Genomic DNA, 25,042 nt, shown 5'->3' on the forward strand with positions numbered 1-25,042 from the left:
CTGAGCATCTCCTGTGTGTAGGTGTTATTCTAGGTACCAGGCAAGGTTGCTGATCTAATAGAACTTGCATTCTAGTTGGGGTGGGGTAGGGAGACAAACAATAAACCAACACGTAAATGAAGTAACTTCAGATTATTATGAGTACTATGAAGAAAATAAGACAGGTCGGTGGGCTGGAGTGCAATTGAGGATAGTTCAGGAGGGCCTCTCGCAGAAGGTGACATTTGAGCAAAGATCTGAATGATAACCTGGTCAACAAATGCAAAGATCTGGAAGAAGTGTTCCTGGCAGAGGGACGTCTGAACACAAAGGCTTTGAGGTGGGCACACACGGCCTGCTGGAGCAATGGAAAGAAGGAAGGTGTGGCTAGAGCCTGCCTTTGTCACGAGCAGCAGTAATAGGAGAGGAGTGAAGGCTGGAGCCAGATCCTATAGGACCTTTTGAGACGTGATGAGACATAGCAAGCCATTGAACTGTTTTTAGGAGAAGAGTGATAAATCTGGCCTATTTGTTGAAAAGACCATGCTGATGTCATGTGGAATTTGGATTTGGGGGGCAAGAGGAGGAGTTGGGAGGCTATTGTAGTATCCAGGCTAGAGATGGTAGTGCCTTGGAGCATTGCTAAATCGATTCTGAATGTTTTGGTTACGTTTTCAGGAGAGTGATGGGAGTGAGGACTTGTGAATCTAGATGTCTGTTCAGTGGCTCCAAGGGTGAAGTTTGCTGCATTGAACCTCTCCATTCCAAGCCAGAGTTGAAAGATCATCCCATCACACAGTTTTCCCTACTGGCCATGGCATCCTTAACAAAGGTAGGCATATTTAGAAGATGAAACTCATAACTTTTAGAGGCTTTGAATACCCCAAATTTGAAAATTACAGAGTAAATATTAAGAAATCTGTTTTTTCGTCTAAAGATACTGGTCATTGGATTGAAACCATCCTTGAAAGTGTGGATGACTTTTCCCTATGGACGGGTGAGTAAGCTTCTCTATCTTATTGGCAAAAAGAAGGACCATATCAGGAGGTTGGGGAAAATGACTCGTAAATGGTGAATTCTGTGAGATTGTCAGAAAACTGGGTAGAAGGGAAGTCAGTGCTCCAAAGATCACTGTCTGGGCTTACCTCGACGTGGCCAAAGCTGCATAAGCTGGTGACCAGAGCAGTGTCCTGGGAGTCTTGAGATCTGTATTTTCTACCATTATTGCTTTAAGTTTTTCTCTCATCAACAGCATATAGCTGGCTTTTGTTTTTAACCTCAATTTGACAGTCTCTCTCTATTCACTGTCCTGGTGCTTTGTGGTCACACCTAATTTCATGCGTGGATTTCCCTAGTCTCATTCACTGCACATTTGAGTGCAGTAAAATTCCCTCATTGGATTTAAAGCTGGAGTATAAATTGATGTATTGAATCCCAGCCCCAATTTTCAACATTTGAAAGACATTCGTCTTTGCGTGACTGCTGCACTGTGGTAGGATTATGCTTACCATCTGCCGCTTTGACATTGCACGGCTGCTGGAGAATACCCCACCACAATATCCAGCAGACGTTGCTCCCACGTAAGCTTTCCTTAGCTTCTGCCTCTGGTATTTTACTTTGGGGCGATACTTCCCCTGAAGGTACTGTGCACACCCCAGTTTCCCTTTTCTTTCCTGCTTGCTTGTTCTCAGAGAGTTGTGATCTTCCAGTGAATATGTGAGGAGACGTATTGATGGGATGGGGTGGAGAATGAGGGTGCAGAACTCTGACTAGTCCAGAAGGCAGCCCCTGTGCTGAGGGTGATCACTCCTGTTTTCTTGTCGGTACTCTGTATCTCTGGGCCGCAGGGGAAGCAGGTCTGCCCTTTCAGATGGTAAAGCTGGCTTAGATTAGTTCTTAGGTTAGCTTCCTTGAGGTTTAATTGAGGTTTATCATGGTGGTATGTGTTTGCATGTCTTTTTGTATGTTTTTATTGGTATTTTTCCCAAGATTTTATTATGAACGTTTTCAAAGACATAGAGAAGTTGAAAGAATTTTACATTGAACATTTGTAGACCTACCATCTAAATTCTACCATTAATATTTTACTGTACTTTATTATATATCTATCCATCTCTCTATCCACCTATCAAAGCTATGTTTTTTTAATGTATTTCCAAGTAAATTGCAGAAATCAGTACTCTTTCTACTAGATATTCAGCATGCATATCATTAACTCAATATCTGTTTAAGTTTTTCCTTTGGTGTAAAATTTACATACAATGAAATGCATAGATCTTGAGTGTACATTAGCAGAATATGGTTTTGTAAACCAAACCTCTGTCAAGATGTAGAACATTACCATTAACCCAGAAACTTCCCTCATGACCCTTCCCAGTTAGTCCCTGCTTCACTGAAATTTTAATGAGACATTAGGAGAAGTTTTATCAAGGAACACTGATCAGATGCTGTTTTTAACCAGAGTTTTCTCTTTATTCTTCTGTGTTTTGACTGTGATAACTTTTTTTTTCCCTTGGCCTTCTCCTCACGTAGATGGACCCTTCCAGTGTTCCATTGCTGGCCTGGCACTTTGTGGCAGTGCATAATTGTGTGAATCCCATGCTTGCCTTCTGCAGAGGAGATGTCGTTCATTTTCTGTTGGTAAGTTCTAATATAATGCTAGATTTGTTATAAAGTCCTTTATCATAAGACTTTCTTTCTGGTTCACCAGTGATTTAATTTGTGTCAAAGAAATATGCTATCATAATTCTTTGGCGAGAGTGTGACCTATTTAATTTTTATTTAAGGCTTTAATGGTTGACATGGAAAACAACCGATCATCCTCAGCTTCATGCTCCTTCATTGTTTATTTCTCAGTTCCATCTCCTTTGACTAACAAATAATTAATGGTTTATGTGTATGTATAAATATATGAATGTACATATGACTGTGTGAATGGCTTACCTATCTACATGTAGTGTATTTTTTATAGAGCAAGTATAATTGAGCACCTGCCATATTCTCTACATGTGATGGACACAAGAAGCAACTGAAGGAAGTATAGTTTTCTCTTTCACACAGCTTAAAATATTGTTTGAAAGGCAAAACCAGTGTGCTCATTACAACTAGAAAGAACAGTTTAAGGGTTGAACCATATGATGAGAAATAAAAGTTGATATAAGTTCAGAGTATGGAGAGATTTGTGTGGACTAGAGAGGCTATGGAAGACTTCATGAAGGATATACAGCACATATTGCAGGAGAGGTGGACATGCAACCTGGGGGAAATAGGACGAACCAAAGTTCTAGAGGTAATAACCTGGCGTATGTAATCCCTTCTTTGGGTTTCGCAGCTCAGTGAAGCCAGTGCCCCGCAGTCCACCTAGTTTCTCCAGCCAGAAACCTAGGAGTTGCCTTTCAGTTGCTCTTCTCCTTTCATATCTGCTCCATCACCACATCTTGTTGACTCTACCTCCAAAGTCTCCTGAATCTACTCTCTTTTTGTCTCCCCCGTTACTGTTTCCTTAGCCTAAACCACTGACATTTCTAGCCTAACCTCTGGAGTAGCTGCTTAACCAGTCTCTGGCCTCACTGTCTTTCCATATGGGATCTCCCTGCCAGGAAAGCTGTGCGCTCTCTTCCACTTTATTCTAGCTCATGGTTAGCATTGCCGTCCCTGACTTCCTAGACTAAGGTAGCGTTTCTTGCTACATAATGCTCATAAGACCTTCTCCTTTGATGACATTTGGCACTTTTAAAACTACTGGTCTAATATTTTTCTTCCTCACTAGACTGAAACCTCCGTTAGTCTAAAGACCAATTCTACTGCTGTATTCCCAGCCACTAGGACAGTGCCTGTATATAATTCTTAATGCATTTTTATAGAATTAATGACAGGGAAGAACCTCTGGTGGAAAATAAAGTTGAATATATGGGGTAGATCTAGATTAGAGGTTGGCAAACTGTGACCCATGGGCTAAATCTGGCTGGCTGCTTGTTTTTGTAAATAAAATTTTATTGGAGTGTAGTCATGCCATTTGTTGGTCTATATTTATATTTACTTTCACACTATAGTGGCAGGGTTGAGCGGTTGTGACAGAGACTGAATGGTCTGCAGAACCTAAAATATTTATTGTGTGGCCTTTTCAGAAAAAGTTTGCCGATCCCTGATCTAGGTTATATAATAATCGGCCTAGATTGGTAATGGGGAGCCATCATAGGTTCTTAGCTAATTAAAATGATAATGATGTGATTAAAATAATATTTTAGGAAGATCATCATGGAGCTAGCAAGAAGAATAGATTATGTTAGGTAGGAAGGAAGAGGAAGGTTTGGCTCTTGTACTAAAGGAGGTGTGAGGTATTTGGACAAGGATGGTTGGTTGTAGTGAGAGTTAGGGGTGTCATTTTGAAGGAAAGGCATGGCTTCTCATCTTATTGGATCTGGAAATTGAAGGACGTGAATGAAACATCACGTTTCTCACTTTGCATTTTAGTGGGATGAAGTATTCAAAGGGGAGATTGTTTGGGGAGAAACCAATTAGGCGGGCTGGCCCAGGGGCGCAGCGGTTAAGTTCGCATGTTCCGCTTCAGCAGCCTGGGGTTCACCGGTTCAGATCCTGGGTGCGGACATGGCACCACTTGGCAAAGCCATGCTGTGGTAGGCATCCCACATATAAAGTAGGGGAAGATGGACACGGATGTTAGCTCAGGGCAGCTTTCTTCAGCAAAAAGAGGAGGATTGGCAGCAGTTAGCTCAGGGCTAATCTTCCTCAAGAAAAAAAAAAAGGAAACCAATTTGAATGGGTTGAGTTGGAAGTGAAGGTGGTACTCCCAGTGTTGTATCAGAGAGTGTCCTCTGGGCAGATGGCAGTCCAGGTCTGGAGTACAAATGAGAATTCCAGGATGGAGAAGGTGGTTGAAGCTGTGAAAATCAAAAGCTGGAGCGTACACAACCTTAGAGGACACTCACACAAGGGAAAGGAAAAAGAAAAGGAAACAGGAAACGAGGTTTCTATAAAGGCACATGGAGGTAGGAGGGGAAATAGGGCAGTAGTTTAGTGTAACCTAAAAGACAAAGAAGGAAAGGCTCTGTGACAATATCAATTCCAGGGTAATACCAATACCAAAGAAAGATCAAGAAAGAAGTATGTGGGGCTGGCCCCGTGGCCGAGTAGTTAAGTTCGCGCGCTCCGCTGCAGGCAGCCCAGTGTTTCGTTGGTTCAAATCCTGGATGTGGACATGGCACTGCTCATCAAGCCACACTGAGGTGGCGTCCCACATGCCACAACTAGAAGGACCCACAACGAAGAATATACAACTATGTACCTGGGGGCTTTGGGGAGAAAAAGGAAAAAAATAAAATCTTTAAAAAAGAAATAAATAAAGAAGTACGGCCAATACTGCAGGATCAGACCACTGGATATGCAAGAAGTGGTTCCTTAGAAACTTCTCAGAGGACTAGTTATCAATGGAATGGAGGAAGAAGCTAGACTGGAGAGCCTTGTTAAAGAAATGGGTCTCTGGAAGAGCAGACTCACACGATTATAGTGTAGTGTTTGGTTGCAAGAGGAAAGAGAATAGTTAAATATCTGTAAGAAGTAAATCAAAGGAAGGTTTTTTGTTTTCTTGTTTGTTTTGTTTTTTTTTTTAAGATAAAGAAACCGGAAACATGTTTGATAGCAAAAGGAAAAGAGCCCTTAAAAAGGAGTGATTGAATATGTTAGCAAAGGAGGAGTAATGTTAAACCGTGATGGAGCGGGTAGGGTTTACAGCGTATATAGGTGAAATGATTTTCTTTAGTAAAGATGTTAGCAAATCTTAGGATGAAACCCTTCCAACAGGTGCAAGATATGGAACAATTCGGTGCTATCTTACTTTCATTTTACAAATAAGGCACCTGAGAAAGAATAGTGATTTGCCCTTGTTCACACAACTGTAATAGTGGAACTAGTTCTTAAACCCATTGCTCTAGATCCCATGCTCCTTTTACCAGAGCATCCTTTCTTACAAGTGAAGAGAAGATGGGAGTACCTGAAGGGCCCACATTAAGTGGTCTCAGTTGTTTGTTAAGGTATCTGGTAAGGTCCACACTGCAGGTAATGGGACTAGAAGGCAAAGAGGAATTGGGACTTAAAGCGAAAGGAAGACATCTAGAGCACCACTATGGGGCGTATGCAAGAAAACCCAGGTTGAATGGGATGTTATGAATTTCAGGTGTATATTGTGCTTTGTCTCTTTTTTCAGTGCTCTGTCATCTTGGAGAAGTGGAGAAAGCAAATTATAAGGATTATTGAAGATTATAGAGTGTATATATACATATATATAAATAAAATAGACACTCAAGGTTCTTTTGAGAAATTTTGGGCTGTTTGAACTATAACAGTAATATATTTAGAAAAGTTTGTCACTGTAGCTTCTTTTTTTCTTTTTTAAATGAACTTCTGTTTGGCTTTATTGCATTGTGTTACCAATCCCATTTTCTGCTTTAACTCTAGCTAAATACAAAAGTTGATGTGATCAAAGTAGGTTGTTCTGAGTTATGAGAGAGTAAAAGTTACGTTACAGTATTGCTAATACTGACAACTAGACCACTGATCAGATATGTCTTGGACTTTGGTACAAATCATAGTGTGAATGATTTTTTTCATTTATATAATAGTTTCTTTAATTTTGGGTATTTTTGGCTTATCCATACTCTGAAAGGAAATCATGTTCCAGGTAGAGTATAATTAAGTATCCAAAAAAGTCCCTCAAACAATAGCTGATGTTTAGGTTGTTTTTATTTTATCATCAGGTTAAGAGAGATGAATCTGGAGCAATACATGTTACTAAGCAAAAGCATCTTCACCTATACTATGACCTCATCAACTTTACTGTGAGTATTATTCAGATTAAATATCTCCACCTATTTCATGTAATTGTTTTGAGTCCATGAGGTATTAAAGCTGCTAGGATCACTGCCATGAACCATGACCTTTAGGATCGTATAAAATATGGACAGAAGTGAAGTCTTGCTTTTATTGAATGAAGTCTGAGTTTGGCATGATGCCACGGTATTTTTATTGTCTTTCAGCTTTATGTCCTGCTGAACACTGGTAGGATCAGGAAAAGTTTTCTTTAATGTCAGAAGAATACTCAGAAGAATTTAGGTGGATTTCTTTAGGATCATTGCCTGGGATTTTTGTAAACACATTTTCATATTTCTGAGCTTGTCCCAATTGGTTCAGGAACTTTTATACCTATTCTTTCCTTGTGACTAAAAACTTTGCAGAGTTTTTTCTCCATCATACATCTCAGTCCTGAGTGACTTTTTGGTTTAAAAAAGAGGTTATTTCTTTTTGTATCAAATTATTGTTTTTTTCTTCTTCAAACTGTGTTAATTCTGTGAGTACTGTAATTATGTTTCTGGGTTCTCTATCATTAATGGTTTTAGCACATCGGTATGTCATATTGAGTGAAACATTCTGTATGTGCATGAATATGGGCAGCTCTAAATATAAGGCAGTGCCTTATTTTTCCAGTAAAAAGGCTAAAAAAAAAGTTTTTTCCCCTAACTTGATAATATGCAACTTTTTAGGATATAGATGTAATAGATCTTTTCTTTATAATATATGATTTATTAATTAGTTACACATTTAATCTCACATATAGACTATTGATTTAGAAATAATACTTTTTCCCATACTCATTTCATGAAATAGTTTTGTTCAAACTCTTCTCACGGATATAAGACATCAGTGTCTTTGTCACCAGAACCCTTTGTTGAATCATCTAACACAGTTTTCTAGAATTGATCATCATCACTTCTGTTTAAGATGTCTGAAACACAGCACTTTAAAATCTTCATGTGACTCTGTCCCTGGAAAATTTTTCCCCTACTTCAAGTAGCCATTCTCCTAACAGTAGGACAGTCGGTGTTTTCATTTGTCCTGTGGTTTATCCGTGATGTGACCACTAACTGCATTGCTTTGTAAATTACGTTTAAAAGGCTGACTTACAGCAATGTCAATACTTGCAATTGTGAGGGTCTAATCTCAGGAATGTTTGCTAAACCTGCTAACATTGTTTCCCTGTCACTGGTTCTCTCTGTTTTAATCAGGTAACCTTTGAAAGCATTTAAAAACTATCACAGACTGAGAATGTGTAAGGCTAAATAATATGTTTCTCCTAAATGATAACTTTGTTTTTCAAAGTAATAAAGAGAGTACCTTCTAAGAGCTCTTTGTAAAAGATCTGAGTATCAGGCTGTTTTCTGAGAGAGAATATTTTTTTTGGAAAAAGCCTGGAATCTTTCCCTCATGGTAGCCTTTAGAGTGATAGAGTATGTCTTCAGCATATGTCAAAAGAAAATTGATCCATTTTCAACTTTGTTGTCTTTGACATGGTATTTTGCAAATAACATCTCATAACATGGGATGGGTCAGATAAATAAACCAACATGAATTTTTGTTCTGACTGATTTAGAATTCTAATTGAGTAGATTTTAAAACTTCATTTGTTTCTTTGGAGGGATTGAGATTTTTAAAAATTATTTTATTGAGGTCATAATAGTTTATAACATTGTGTAATTTCACTTGTACATTATTATTTGTCAGTCACCATGTATATGTGTGCCTTTACCCTTATGCCCACTTCAAACCCCTTCCCCTCTGGTAACCACTAATCTGTTCTCTTTGTCCATGTATTTCTTTATCTACCACTTACAAGTGAAATCATGAGGTGTATGTCTTTCTCTGTCTGCCTTATTTCACTTAACATAATACCCTCAAGGTCTGTCCATGTTGTTGCGAATGGGACCATTTTGTCTTCTTTTATGGCCGATTAGTATTCCTTTGTATATATGTGCCACGTCTTCTTAATCCATTATTAGCTGATGGGCACTTGAGTTGCTTCCACATCTTGGGTGTTGTGAATAATGCTGCAGTGAACATAGGGGTGTATCAGTCTCTTTGAATTGTTGATTTCAAGTTCTTTGGATGAATACCCAGTAGTGGGATAGCTGGGTTGTTTACATTCCCACCAGTGGTATATGAGGGTTCCCTTTCTTCCACATCCTCTCTAGCATTTGTTATGTTTTTTCTTTGTAATTATAGTCATTCTAACAGTTGTAAGGTGATATCTCGTTGTAGTTTTAATTTGCATTTCCCTAATAATTAGTGATGTTGAACATCTTTTTTTGTGCCTCTTGGCCATCTGTGTATTGTCTTTGGAAAAATGTCTGTTCATATCCTTTGCCCATTTTTTTTTTTTTTTAAGATTGGCACCTGAGCTAACATCTGTTGCCAGTCTTCATTTTTTTCTTCTTCTCCCAAAGACCCCCAGTACATAGTTGTATATTCTAGTTGTGAGTGCCTCTGCTTGTGCAATGTGGGATGCCACCTCAGCATGCCTTGATGAGCAGTGCCACGTCCGCGCTCAGGATCCAAACTGGTGAAACCCTGGGCCACCAAAGCGGAGCATGCGAACTTAACCACTCAGCCACGGGGCCAGCCCCTCCTCTGCTCATTTTTTGATCAGGTCGTTTGTTTTTTTGTTGTTGAGTTGTACGAATTCTTTTTATTTTTTATTTTTTATTTTTTTTAAATTTTTTTTTTTTTTTTTTTTTAAAGATTTTATTTTTTCCTTTTTCTCCCCAAAGCCCCCCGGTACATATAGTTGTGTATTCTTCGTTGTGGGTTCCTCTAGCTGTGGCATGTGGGACGCCGCCTCAGCGTGGTCTGACGAGCAGTGCCATGTCCGCGCCCAGGATTCGAACCGACGAAACACTGGGCCGCCTGCAGCGGAGCGCGCGAACTTAACCACTCGGCCACGGGGCCAGCCCCATGAATTCTTTATATATTTTGGAGATTAAGCGCTTGTTGGATATATGATTTGCAAATATTTTCTCCCAGTTAGTGGATGGTCTTTTCATTTGTTCCTGGTTTCCTTGACCTCACAGAAGCTCTTTAGTCTGATAGAGTCCCATTTGTTAACTTTTTCTTTTGTTTCCCTTGCCTGAGTAGACATGGTATTCAAAAGGATGCTGCTAAGACCGATGTCAAAGAGTGTACTGCCTATATTTTCTTCTAAGAGTTTTATGGTTTCAGGTCTTACCTTCAAGTCTTTAATCCATTTTGAATTAATTTTTGTGTATGGTGAAAGATAATGGTATACTTTCATTCTTTTGCATGTGGCTGTCCAGTTTCCCCAACACCATTTAAGAGACTTTCCTTTCTCCGTTGTATAGTCTTGGCTTATTTGTCGAAGATGAGCTTTCCATAGATGTGTGGTTTTATTTCTGGGCTTTCAATTAAAATGTTTTGAAAATAAGAAATCTTTTACATAACCCAACAAATTGATCAAAATGGCATCCTTCAGAAGATTTTTAACATTGTTATTTACTTATTACTTTTAAAATTACAGTAGTACTTATTAAAGAAAATTCAGAAGATACAGAAAAATAGAGCAAAAAACTCTCCCATAATTCTTAGGGAGGTTTTGAAGGAATTGTATATTTTAAATAGCTTCTATTTTAAAATATGTATTATTTACATTTTAACCATCATCCTTTGACCACTTATGTGTATGAAATTTAATTTGCCCTTTTATTAATGTCATAAAAACTAGTTTGTCACTTTTCTTAAGTCATTTGTGCCGATGTGCCTTTTAAAAAATTTTATAAAAGCCAATATATCCTGTAATATATATTAAAGCTCTTAGCTTTCTTTTACACTATGAAAGTGTCGTTTTAGCACTGTCAAAACTCAGTACTGTGTTATGCACCTACTGTTCACTGGGCTGTCACTGAGTAGTTCTTGCTGTGATTGTGTCATCATCAAGTTATTAAATGACAAAGTCCTCAACATGATTTAACTGGGTGGCCAAGCTTGCTGCTTGTCCTGAATGATGGTGTGGGATGGGCCTCACCTATGTTTTGTTGTGTACTTGAATTGCAGTGGATAAACTCACGCACGGTTGTGCTCTTGGACAGTGTGGAGAAGTTGCATGTGATTGATCGGCAAACTCAAGAGGAACTGGAAACAGTGGAGATCTCAGAAGTCCAACTGGTCTATAATAGCAGCCATTTCAAATCACTGGCCACCGGAGGAAATGTCAGCCAGGCACTGGTGAGGGTATTCCATTATCTTAGCACTGCTTTGATAAACTTCGTGTCTTGTCGTTTTGTTTTAGAAATAGGAACTCTGAGGAGTTATCTCTATTCTTGAGATGTTTCTTTAAAAGCCACTAGGTTGGAGTGGAGGTGGGTGTGTTTGTAAGTATTCAGGAATGTGAACTAAAACAGTAATTCCTGTTACCTTCTACCCAGAAATGTGACTAATTTAATGCCAAAAAGTTTTAACTTTTATATTATAATAATGAAATGAAATTGAAACTTTATGAGAAATTGTAAAATACTTTAGAAACTTTAATATGGGGGCAGTAAACCTGATAGATTTAAGGGATAAATAAATGACTAGAGACTGGTAGCCTATGAGGCTTTGGAAATATTTGGGTGATTGGTAAAGGATTGAACAACAAGTATGGTGCAGCATTGAAAGGCATTGAAAGGCAAAGATGACTTTGAGAGAAAGAAGGAAGATTCTTTAAGCATAGGAGATAGATGAAATGTAGGAGCCTAGAGAAAAGGAAGACACAAAAGTTATGATCTTAGTATTAATTTTACTGTATTTTAAGTAACCACAGTAATGGCCTTTAGCAATTTACACAGATAGTTCACAGTTAAATTACTTTGAATTGTGATCTCATGTTTTCTAAACCAGTAATCTTTAAGCAGGAAATTTAGACAATTGTGAGGCTTCCCTGGGTAATTTCTTGAAAAAAATTATAATGTCATATTTAATAAGTGTCTACTATACGATATGTAGCCATTGCTAAAATCTCCCTGAGATATTACAACTTTAGCCATAAAATATCTATGAAAGGGTCTTCCAGCCTTAGAATTTAGAAACCAAGAAAGTCCAGAATAAGAAATGGTAATACAATAAAATTCACTAAAGTAAGAATAATTATTCTCCTACACTTCGATATTTTCTTGTGTCTGAGGGGTTATTAAAAATGCCATTAGACTTTAAACTTGCACTTTTGGTTAAGATGGAATAATGGGGTCTGGATTTACTCTCCTGTCTAGAAAAACAAAATCACACACCCACAAAAGAAACAGCGGTTTTCAAGATACTGATATCAGGTCCTGAAGGACAGCAATCTCTGACAAAATGGGAAACAAACAACATGAGCCCTGTGATTGTCCCAGTTCTCACTTTGAGAGAGTTTCCAGGCTGTGGCTCAGGGAGGAGAACCCAGCTGGAGCCTCGAGGACTGCTTGAGTTGAGACAGAGCTGAGACTGCGGGAAGGCAGAGGTGGGGTGAGTTTTCAGGACAGAACACTGGAGAGTGGAGCACTGTAAAAGGGGTCCTCCTTGGGTATTTATCAGGCTACTGATCAGCCGATGCATGTGAGGAAACTACCCACGCCAGGGAAAGAAATATTCAGAAGGTTCAGAAGGAACTATATCCAGTGCGCACACTGGCTTGCTTATACCAGCCAGATGGAAAACTTCAAGACTCACAGGGCATTGAGTGGAGTACTCATCTTGCCTCAACAGGGGGGAATAATTGGGATTGGGTAAACACTGCTCTGGCCCCACTAACAAATCTTAAAAACAAGACCAGAAAGGATCAAACTGTTTCCAAGTAAGTTAACTACCTCCCAGAACAAAGCACAAGTACATTAATAAGAGTACAGAAATTTCCAGAGCCCAACAAGATAAAATTCACAATGTCTGCCATCCAATCAGAGATTACTAGGCATGCAAAGAAGAAGAAAAACACAATTTATAGGGAGGAGAAAAATCAATCAAAAGTGACTTAGACTTGAAACAGATGTTAGAATTAGCAGACAAGGACATAGTTATTATAAAAATAGTCCATGTATCCAGAAAGTTAAGTAGAGACATGGGAGATATTTAAAAAGATGCAAATCTAACTTCTAGAGATAGAAACTACAGTGCTTGAGATGAAAAATACACTGGATGGGGACTAACAACAGAGTAGATACTACAGGGAAAAAATCATTCAACTTGAAGATATAGCAGATCTCTCTATAGCAAAGATATAGAATCTACCCAAAGTGAAACACAGAGGAAAAAAATAATTTAAAAAAATAGTGTTAGTGAGCTGTGAGAATCAAGTGGCCTAATACATGTGTAGTTGGGGTCTCTGAAGGACAGGAGAAAAAAATTGGAAAAAATAATCGTCAAAAACTTTCCAAAACTATAAACACACACATTGCAGAAACTTAATGAACCCAAGCACAATGAAAATAAAACTGTATGTAGATTGATCAAAATGAGCAGTAAAGAGAAAAATATTAAAGCAGCCAGAGAAAAAAGACACATTGAATGCAGAGTAACAACACTAAGTGTGAGAGCAGATTTCTCATCAGGAACAATCTGCAGCAATCTCCTGAGAAGATATACAAATGGCCAGTGAGCATATAAAAAGATGCTCAACATCATTAATCATTAGGGAAATGCAAATCAAAACTACAATGAGATACCACTTTGTGCCCACTGGGATGGCTGTAATCAAAAAGACAGACAATAACAAGTGTTGATTAGGATGTGGAAAAACTGGAGCACATACGTTCCTGGTGGGAAATGTACAGTCACTGTGGAAAACAGTTCCTCAAAATATTAAACAAGGAGATTCCATATGACTGAGCAACTCTATTCTTAGGTAGCTACCCAGGAGAAGTGAAAAGATACGTTCACACAAACACTTGTACACAGATGTTCATAGCGGCATTATTCCTAATAGCCAAAAAGTGGAAACACTCCAAATGTCCACCAACTGATAAAATGATAAAGAAAATGTGACATAGCCAGGTAATGAAATATTATTCTACAATAAAAAGGATGAACTGATACATGCTGCAACATGGGTGAACCTCAGAAATACTGTAAGTGAAAGAAGCCATGTGGAAAGAACATATATTGTTTGATTCTATTTATGTGAAATGTCCAGAGAAGGCAAGTTTATAGAGACAGACGCAGATTAGTGGTCACGTGAGACTGGGAGTGGGAATGGGGGTTGACTGGAAACGGGTAAAAGGGATCTTTGTGGAGTATTGGAAATGTTCTAAAACTGGATTTTGCTCATGGTTGAACAACTGTAAGTTTACTAAAAATTAGTGAGTTGTACACTTAATGAGTGAATTTTGTGGTATGTAAATTATACCTCAACACTATTGTTTGAAAAAAAGCAGTGGACTGTTTAAAACAACAGTAATGTATTGTAGCGTTTATTGTATGACAAAAATAGTACATAGAAGCAGGGAGTAGGGGATGGAAGTATATCATTGTGGAGTTCTTACATTATACAGTCACGTGTCATTTAATGATGGGGGTATGCTCTGAGCAATGCATCATTAGGTGATTTTATCCTTGTGTGGACCTCACAGAAAGTACTTACACAAACCTTGGTGGTATAGCCTACTGTACACCTAAGCTATATGGTACTAATCTTACAGGACCACCATCATATTTGTGGTCTGTAATTGACTGAAATACCATTATGCAGTGCATGGCTGTACATCAAGTAGTATAGTACTATTTAAATGTAGACTGAAATAAATTAAAGTCGTGTGTTGTAAATGCTAAGAGCAGTCACTGAAAAAGAAGTGTAGCTAGTAAGTCAGTAGTGACAAAATGGAATGTTAAAAAATAATAAATTCAAAGAAGCATAAAAAAAGAACAGATAGTACAAGTAGAAAACAATAAGATAATAAATCTAAAGCCAACCATATCAATAATTACAGGAAATGAAATAGTCTAAACATTTCAATTAGAAGGCAGAGATTGTCAGATTGGATAAAAAAAAAAAACAAAGCAAGGGGGCTAGACCTGTGGCCGAGTGGTTAAGTTCATGTGCTCTGCTTTGGTGGCCCAGGTTTCACAAGTTTGGATCCTGGGTTGAGACCTAGCACTGCTCATCAGGCCACACTGAGGCAGCATCCCATATAGCTATATAGAACTAGAAGGACCTGCAACTAGGATATACAACTATGTACTAGGCAGCTTTGGGGAGAAGAAAAAAAAACCCCACAAGAACCAGCTAGATGCTATCTACAGAAAACTCACATTAAATACAAAGACATAGATAAATAAAAGTAAGAAGATGGAGAAAGACATACCATGCAAACACTGATCACTAGAATGGCTGTAGTAATAGCAGACTAAGTAGATTTCAGAGTAGAGAATATTGTCACAGTTAAAGAGAAATTTCAAATTGATTTTAAAAAGGGGTTAATTTGTTAAGAAGATATAACAATCTTAAAGTTTTAAGCACCCAAAAACAGGCCTTCAAAATATATGAAGCAAGGGGCCAGCCCAGTGGTGTCAGTCAAGTTCGCATGCTCTGCTTTGGTGGCCAGGGATTCGCTGGTTCAGATGCCAGGCTTGGACCCTATGCACCGCTTATCAAGCTATGTTGTGGCAGGCGTCCCACATATAAAGTAGAGGAAGATGGGCACGGATATTAGCTCAGGGCCAGTCTTCCTAGCAAAAAAGAGGAGGATTGGGACGTCAGCATCATGGCAGAGTAAACTTTCCCAGTAATCTTCCCCCTCCAACATACAATGAAAAAATATCCATACTCCAACAGAGGATATCCAAACACAACACAGATAACATCGGAGAGACACACACAGCCATATGACAACAGGTGGAAAGGCTGGAGCCCTGCTTAGAGGAGGTGGAATGAGGTAAGAGAAAACTTCATCCCACCCCCCCCCCCCCCAAGACTGCCATCCAGGACTGCAGGAGGCCTCTGAGAGGGAAGGAATGGGGGAGAGGATGTTCGTTTGCAGGAACACCAAGGATCCTGGAGGGCCCATGCAGCCTAAAGGGAAGACCTCTACTGGGGCGAGAGCTTTTGTGGGAGGGTGACCTCATGAAGCCAACACCCTAGGAGAGCAGATAGCGAGAGTGGAGCAAGATAACCCTGAGAGCACGTGGGAGGAAGCGCCCTTACCCCCACCTACCCAGAGCCTGGCTCCAGTGCCTGGGATCGCAGCTGAAGGCAGAGGGCTCAGAATACACTGCTCTTGACCCCCACCCAGTGGCAATAGGAGGTAACTGCAACCAAATAATACCAGGCTGCATAAAAACAGAGGCACCCCCCCCAGCAATATCAAACATTATATCAAATCTCCAGACCCAGAGAGAAAATGACAAGTACCCAGAATTCAGTCCTGAGGACACAGAAATACGTAATATAAATGACAATGAATTCAAAATAGATATCATCAAAAAACTCAATGAGGTAAAAGAGAATGTAGAGAAACAATTCAATAAGTTCAGGAGCTACTTCATAAAAAAGATTGAAACTATAAAGAAGAATCAATCAGAAATATTAGAGATGACAGACACAGTGGAAGAAATAAAATACAGAGTCTGAACACTTGAGTGGACATCATAGAGGAGCATATCAGCGTAATCAAAGATAGACATGTGGAAATGCTCCAGACAGAGGAGGAGAGAGAACTAAGACTAAAAAGAAATGAAGAAAGTCTCCAAGAAATATCTGACTCAATGAGGAAATGCAACATAAGAATTATAGGTATTCAAGAAGGAGAAGAGAAGGAGAATGGAGCAGAAAGTGTGTTCAAAGAAATAAGAGAGAACTTCCCAAATCTAGGGAAGGAGATGGAAATCCATGTGAAAGAGGCTGCCAGATCTCCTAGATATGTCAATGCAAAAAGACCTACTGCAAGGCATATAGTAGTAAAACTGGCAAAAATGAGTGACAAAGGAAGAATACTAAGGGCAGCAAGGCAGAGGAAAATAGCCTACAAAGGACCCCATATCAGACTTTCAGCAAATTTCTCTGCAGAAACCTTACAGGCTAGGAGAGAATAGAATGACATATTCAAATCTTTGAAAGACAAAAATTTTCAGCCAAGAATACTTGGTATCCAGCAAAAATATCCTTCAGATATGATGGAGAAATAAAAGCTTTCCCAGACAAACAAAAGCTAAGGGAGTTTGTAGCCACAAGGACCCCTCTACAAAAAATCCTCAAGAAGGCCCTCATACCTGAAAAAAAAAAAAAAAAAACCCCAGGGAGAAAGGGGTTACAAAGCACAGAGTAAGGAGATAAATAGGTAGATAGAATCAGAATAGGATGCAAATACTCAAGTATAGCATTAAAGATAAAGGGAAGGAAAACACCAAAAACAAAGATAACCTTGTCATTTTAACCACAAACTCACAAAACAAGATGGAATAAGATGTAAGAAAAACAACTTAGGAGGGGAGGAGGAAAGGGACTGAATCAATTTAGACTAAGGAAAGAAGAGGCCATCAGAAAATGGACTATCTTATACACGAGATGCTGAACACGAACCTCATGGTAACCACTAAACAAAAACACAGAACAGAGACACAAATAATAAACAAGGAGAAAACAAACACATCATAAAAAACTACATAATTCAATGGGTAGACCAAAACAGGACGAGAAACAAAGGAAATGCAGGAGAACCAGAAAATGAGTGATAAAATGGCAGCATTAAGCCCTCATGTATCGATAATCACCCTAAACATAAATGGATTGAATTCTCCAATGAAAAGACACAGAGTGGCGAGATGGATTAAAGAACAAGACCCAACAATATACTTCCTCCAGGAAACACATCTCAGCTCCAATGGCAACCACAGGCTCAGAGAGAAGGGATGGAAGATGATACTCCAAGCTAACGGCAAACAAAAGAAAGCAGGTGTTGTCATACCTGTATCAAAGTAGACTTCAGGATAAGCAGGTAAAGAGAGACAAAGAGGGGCAGTATATTTAGTCAAAGGGACACTCCATCAAGAAGAAATAACACTTATAAATATCTATGCACCCAACAGAGGAGCACCAAAGTTCATAAAGCAACTGTTAACAAACCTAAAAGAAGATATTAATAATAACACAATAATAGTAGGAGACCTCAACACCCCACTCACATCAATGGATAGATCATTCAGACAGAAAATCAACAAGGAAACAGTGGAATTAAATGAAAAGCTAAGCCAGTTGGACTTAATAGACATATATAGAACACTCCATCCAAAAACAGCAGAATACACGTTCTTCTCAAGTGCACACAGAACATTCTCAAAGATAGAGCATATGTTGGGAAACAAGGCAAACCTCAATAAATTTAAGAAAATTGAAATAATAACAAGCATCTTTTTGGATCACAATGCTATAATGCTAGAAATTAATTACAGGAAAAAAGCTGGAAAGGGACAAAGATGTGGAGACTAAACAACATGCTATTGAACAAGCAATGGATCATTGAAGAAATTAAAGGAGAAATCAAAAAATGAAAATGAGAACATACCATACCAACTCAGATGAGATGCAGCAAAAGCCGTATTAAGAGGGAAATTCATTGCAATACAGGATTCCTTAAAAAACAAGAAAAATCCCAAATAAGCAACCTCAAATTACACCTAACTGAATTAGAAAAAGAAGAACAAATAAAGCCCAAAGTCAGCAGAAGGAGAAAGAGAATAAAAATCAGAGCAGAAATAAATGCTATTGAAACAGAAAAGGCAGTAGAAAGGATCAGTGAAACACAGCTGGTTCTTTGAAAGGGTAAATAAAATTGACAAACCCCTAGCCAGAGAAGAAAAAAAGAGAGAAAGCTCAGATAAACAAAATCAGAAATGAAAGAGGAGAAATAACAAGATACCACAGAAATACAACAGATTATGAGAGAATACTACAAAAAACTATATCCCAACAAAATGGATAATCTAGAGGAAATGGATAAATTCTTAGACTCTTACAACCTCCCAAAGCTGAATCAAGAAGAAATAGATAATCTGAATAGACCAGTCACAAGGAAAGAGATTGAAACAGTAATCAAAAGCATCCCAAAGAATAAAAGCCCAGGACCAGATGGCTTCCCTGGGGAAATCTACCAAACTTTCAGAGAGGACTTAATACCTATCCTTCTCAAGCTATTCCAAAAAATTACGGAAGCTGAAACACTTCCTAACACATTTACGAGGCCAACATCACTCTGATACCAAATCCTGACAAGGACAGCACAAAAAAGGAAAACTACAGGCCAAGATTGCTGATGAACGTAGATGCAAAAATTCTAAACAAAATAATGGCAACCCAAATACAGCAATACATCAAAAAGATCATACATCATGATCAAGTGGGATTTATACTAGGGACACAGGAATGGTTCAACATCTGCAAGTCAATCAACATGATATACCACATCAACAAACTGAGGAATAAAAACCATGATCATCTCAATAGATGCAGAGAAAGCATTTGACAAGATCCAACAGCCATTTATGATTAAAAAAACTTGTAACAAAATGGGGATAGAAGGAAATTACCTCAACATAATAGAGGCCATGTATGACAGACCCACAGCAAACATCATACTCAATGGAGAAAAACTGAACACCATCCCCCTGAGGACAGGAACCAGACAAGGATGCCCACTATCACCACTCTTATTCAACGTAGTACTGGAGGTTTTGGCCAGAGCAATTAGGCAAGAGAAAGGAATAAAAGGAATGCACATAGGGAGTGAAGAAGTGAAACTCTCGCTGTTTGTGGATGACATGATCTTATATATAGAATACCCTAAAGAATCCCTTGGGAAACTATTAGAAATAATTAACAACTATGGTAAAGTTGCGGGGTGCAAAATCAACTTACCAAGATCAGTTGCATTTCTATACTCTAATAACAAACTTACGGAAAGAGAACTCAGGAGCACAATTCCATTTACAGTTGCAACTAGAACAATAAAATACCTAGGAAGAAATTTAACTAATGAGGTGAAGAACTTAAACAATGAAAACTATAAGACGTTACTGAAAGAAATAGGTAATGATATAAAGAGATGGAAAGAGATTCCATGCACATGGATTGGAAGAATAAACGTGGTTAAAATGTCCATACTACCAAAAGCAATCTACAGATTCAATGCAATCCCAGTCAGAATCCCAGTGACATTCTTCATGGAAATAGAACAAAGAACCATTGTCTCATGCCATACACAAAAATAAACTCAAAATGGATCAAAGGCTTGAAGATAAGTCCTGAAACCATAAAACTCCTGGAAGATAATATAGGTAGTACACTCTTTGACATAGAACTTAAAAGGATCTTTTCAAATACGATGTCTTCTGAGACAAGGGAAACAAAAGAAAAAATAAACAAGTCGGACCTCATCAGACTAAAGAGCTTCTGTAAGGCAAAAGAAACTAGAATCAAAACAAGGAGACAACCCCCCAATTGGGAGAAAATATTTGCAAATCATATATCTGACAAGGGGTTAATCTCCATAATATATAAGGAACTCAACTAAACAATAAAAAAACAAATAACCTGATGAAAAAACGGGCAGAGGATACAAACAGACATTATTCCAAAGAAGATATACAGATGGCCAATAAACACATAAAAAGGTGTTCACCATCACTAATCATCATGGAAATGCAAATTAAAACTACACTAAGATGTCACCTTACACCTGTTAAGATGGCTATAATCACTAAGACGAAAAATAACAAATGTTCGAGAGGTGCTGGAGGAAAGGGAACCCTTATACACTGCTGGTGGGAATGCAAACTGGTGCAGCCACTATGGAAAACAGTATGGAGATTCCTCAGAAAACTAAAAATAATACTACCATACAACCCAGCTATGGCACTACTGGGCCTCTACCCAAACAACTTGAAATCAACAATCCAAAGTAACATATGCACCCCTGTGTTCATTGCAGCACTATTCACAATAGCCAAGACATGGAAGCAATCTAAATGCCCATCGACTGATGATAGGATAAAGAAAATGTGGTGTATATATATATACAATGGAATACTACTCAGCCATAAAAAAGGATAAAATCATCCCATTTGCAACAACATGGATGGATCTGGAGGAAATTATGCTAAGCAAAATAAGTCAGACTGAGAAAGAGAAACACCAGATGATTTCACTCATATGTGGAATATGAACAAGCACATGGACAAAACAGTTCAGTGGTTACCATGGGAAGGGTGCTGGGGGTGTTAATTGAACACAAATCAATTAAATAGAAAATGGACAAACAATAGAAAAAAATCAAAGAAAGCAAAAGCTGGTTCTTTAAAAGATAAATAAAATTGATAAACCTCTAGTGAGACTAATCAAGAAAGAAAGAGAGAAGGCACAATTACTGATATCAAGAATGAGAGAGGTGAAAAGATAATATGAGTAACTTTATACTAATAAATCAACAACTTTAGATGAAATGGAAAAATTCTTTGGAAGACACAAATTACCAAAGCTGACTCAAGAAGAAATGGAAAATCTGAGTGGCTGTACATCAATTAGAGAAATTAATTGATTTCCTGTGAGGAAACTCCAGGCCTAGATAGCTTCACTAGTGAAGTCTGTCATATTTAAGGAAAAAATAATACCAATTCTACACAAAAATATATATATATATTTTTAAAGATTTTATTTTTTCCTTTTTCTCCCCAAAGCCCCCCCGGTACATAGTTGTGTATTCTTTGTTGTTCTTCGTTGTGGGTTCTTCTAGTTGTGGCATGTGGGACGCTGCCTCAGCGTGGTCTGATGAGCAGTGCCATGTCCGCGCCCAGGATTCGAACTAACGAAACACTGGGCCGCCTGCAGCGGAGCGCGCGAGCTTAACCACTCGGCCACGGGGCCAGCCCCTACACAAAAATATTTTTAAAAATAGAGGAAAAGGGAGTACATAACAGTTTTTATGAGACTGCCTTAACTCTGATGATAAAACCAGAAAAAGACATAGCAATAAAGAACACTACCGACCAATGTCCTCATAAGCAGAGAAGCAAAAATACTTAAAATATTGGTAAATAGAAACCAGCAATGTATAAAAAGACTAATGATGATCAAATAGTGTTTATCCAAGGCATGCAAGGCTGGTTTAACGTTAAAAAAATCAATGTAATTCACCATAATAGTTGATTGTAAGGAAAACCGTAATGTCATCTTGAAAGACGTAGAAAAAGCATTTGACAAAGTTCAATATCCATTCCCAATAAAACTCTCAGCAAACTAGAAATAGAAGGGAAATTCTTCATCCTGATAATAAGGACATCGAGAAAAATTCTACAGCTAGCATCGTACTGAAAGTAGTACTGCCAAAAGCCAAAATTAAAATCCCTGATTCTGATCAGACCTCCTCTGGAGAAAGTGTAGAAGGCAGAGGAGCGTGTTAGAAGATTCCATGGGCATGAAGTGAGCAAAATCCAGATAGTAGGAAACTCTATGGAATAAGTGTTCCAGCTTCTTCAGTAAATACACTTCAAGGAAAATAAAGGACTGACAGCTAGAGGCAAAAACCTATATATTAAGAGACTTGAGATGCATTGGCCAGCTCCAACATGTGGCCCTTGTTTGGATCTTCATTCAGACAAATTAAATGCAGAAAAAAGAAAAACAGAACAAACAAGAAAAACCTCAACAGCATTTGACATCTGTGAGACAATTTGAAATCCAAACACTGATTGGATATTTGATATTGAGAAATGATTGTTAATATTTTAAAGTATATTAGTGAAATTGTCATTATGTTAAAAGGGCTCATTTATTATGCCTATATTGAATTTTTATAAATGAAATATTCAAAATCTGAGATTCACTTCAAAATTATACTGTGTTACAGAGGAGTCAGTGGAATGTAGATGAGACAGGATTGGTGATGAGTTGATAATTGATGAAGCTGGATAATGGATGCATAGGTTCATTATTTTATTCTCTCTGCCTTTGTATACATTTTTAAATTTCCGTAATGAAAAGTTAAGAAAAATTATCATAGTTATCAGTTATTGACCACTTATATATTTTGGGAGGTTTATAAATATTAATATATTTAAGCCTTGCAGAAACAGTACATGGTTTTCAAAGATGGGAAACTGAATGTTGCAAGTTTGAAACTTGTTTAAGGTCATACCCGCTAAGTGACAGAGCCAACATTTGCAGCCCAGATCTGTCAATCAGACAGTAGGTCTTCTTTCTATTTTGCTGGGCTATGCTGACTTTCATATACTATACTGGTTTGTCTTCCTGTTTTTCTCTTGAGTTTTATGCTGATATTTATTTCAGAGAACTTGGGGGTGCCATTTTCAGTCAGCCCTATTGTTTGCCAGAAGCATGACTACCTGTCATCCAACGATGGGCAGGTTGCAACAGTTTTCCTTCAGATTTAGAAGTTGGCATGTTCCTCCCTTTTCCATGTTCTGAAAAATCAAAAGACCATCTGTAAGCAGAAAATTACTTTTTGCACTTTGTCTTCTCTGCCACTGTCACTGACAGATGGCACTTGATTGACGTTTTCCCCACTTACTTATGGGATGATGGCATGAAACCATGTTAACCTTAAATGTTGTCTCTATAATTGACATTCTTTAAAACTTAGTGAGACTTCTAATGCATGTAATTCTTACCTGTTTTGTTTATTTTTTTATAGGCTTTGGTTGGAGAGAAGGCTTGTTATCAATCCATCAGTAGCTATGGTGGTCAGATCTTTTATTTGGGGACAAAAGTAAGCTCTTCCACTCTGTGACTTGTGTTTATTTGTGTCAGGATAGTTGGGGCTGAAGGAGGTTGCTGGTAAAAAGAGCAGTGCATTACAAAGTGGATATTGATCAGCGGTAATCTAAAACTTTTAGGGGTTAGATAGTGGTGATTTTAAGCTGACTTATTTTCTCCATTTTTAGAAATATTTTTACTTTCACTTAGCTTCTAATAGAATGCTTATTTTCTAAATTCAGGGATATACTTTCATAATCTTCGCATTTATGTTTTCATGACCAGGAAGATACCTTCTCATGTATGTTTGTCATGTCATTAAGATGTCCTTTAGCTTAGATCTGCTTAGGATATATTAAAATACATTGAGGTATTTGACTTAGAATAGAATCACTGGAATAGGAACTTTTTGTATATCAGTTTGTTCCTGTGCTTTTATTTTTTAACTTAACATGGAGAAATATTTATTCATTATTAAAATTCAAAATATTAGCAAGTCAGTATGGGAAGATTGGGGGTTCCTTATCCATGGGATTAACTCCTTTTTGGACCGTAGGCTTATTGACCTTTAAATATTTGATTTACTCATTAATGTGGGCCCTTGAAGACCCTTTAGTAAATGCTTCTAACTGTGGTATGAAATGCTTTTACTTAAAGAAATGTGAAATGAGATGTGGAACTGGGGCAAATGTGTCTCCCGAACAAGTCCATTGAAGAAGAGCATTTTAATTTTCTTCTCTTTGATTTCTAGTCTGTTTACGTGATGATGCTGAGGAGCTGGAGAGAGGTAAGTTCAAAGTAATTTTATGTATTAGAGCTGTTGAATTGGTGCCATCTTAACATTTCTGTTTTGACTTTGCAGAAAAAGATTATTTGGATTTGGGCTTTTTAGTTTCAGCAGTGTGCATCAAAACCCTTGTAACTACTGGGTACTTGATTTGGTAAAACTGTATAAATTAGGAGTAGGTTTAGCTATACATATCAGAAAATTCAAAATAACAGTGGCTTAAACAGGATTTTTCTCTCATGTAAAGGCAATCTGGAGGTAGGCAGTCCATGATTAGTATGGCAGCCCTATGGTCTTTAGTATAATATCCTGTTCCACCATCCTTGTGTGTGGCTTCTAGTCTCAAGGTCATTTTATGTTCCAGTATGGAACTCCAGCTGTTAAGTCTACATTCCAGGAAGGAGGGAAGAGAAGAGAACGGCTGGTCCTTGCCTTTTAAAGTGACATCTCAGAAATACCAAGCAACATTTCTGCTTACTTATCATTGGCCAGAATTTAGTCACATGGCCCCAAGTCGCTATAAGAGAGTCTTAGAAATATCCTTTAGCTTGTATATTACTGTCTCAAATAAACTTGGGACTTGTTACTAAGGAGGAAGGAGTGAAAAGATGTTGTGTTAAACAACTAGCTGTTTCTGTGATCAGTGACATTCTAGCTGTTTCTTCTTTTCATATTTAGGCTTGTGGCTGCCTATATTAGCCTATACAATC

General features: G+C 38.0%; 1 protein-coding gene across 1 annotated transcript in view; it reads left to right on the forward strand.

The window, feature by feature from the left end:
• Nucleotides 1-25,042, forward strand: part of VPS8 (VPS8 subunit of CORVET complex) — a 235,611-nt gene that overhangs the window by 36,199 nt on the left and 174,370 nt on the right. Inside the window, 7 exon segments of the mRNA XM_070582453.1 lie at nt 658-811; nt 917-976; nt 2,512-2,619; nt 6,753-6,833; nt 10,894-11,064; nt 23,484-23,558; nt 24,297-24,332. Coding sequence (XP_070438554.1) covers nt 658-811; nt 917-976; nt 2,512-2,619; nt 6,753-6,833; nt 10,894-11,064; nt 23,484-23,558; nt 24,297-24,332 — 685 coding nt within the window.

This window comes from Equus przewalskii, chromosome 18 (assembly GCF_037783145.1).
Source record: "Equus przewalskii isolate Varuska chromosome 18, EquPr2, whole genome shotgun sequence".
Taxonomy (NCBI): Eukaryota; Metazoa; Chordata; class Mammalia; order Perissodactyla; family Equidae; genus Equus; species Equus przewalskii.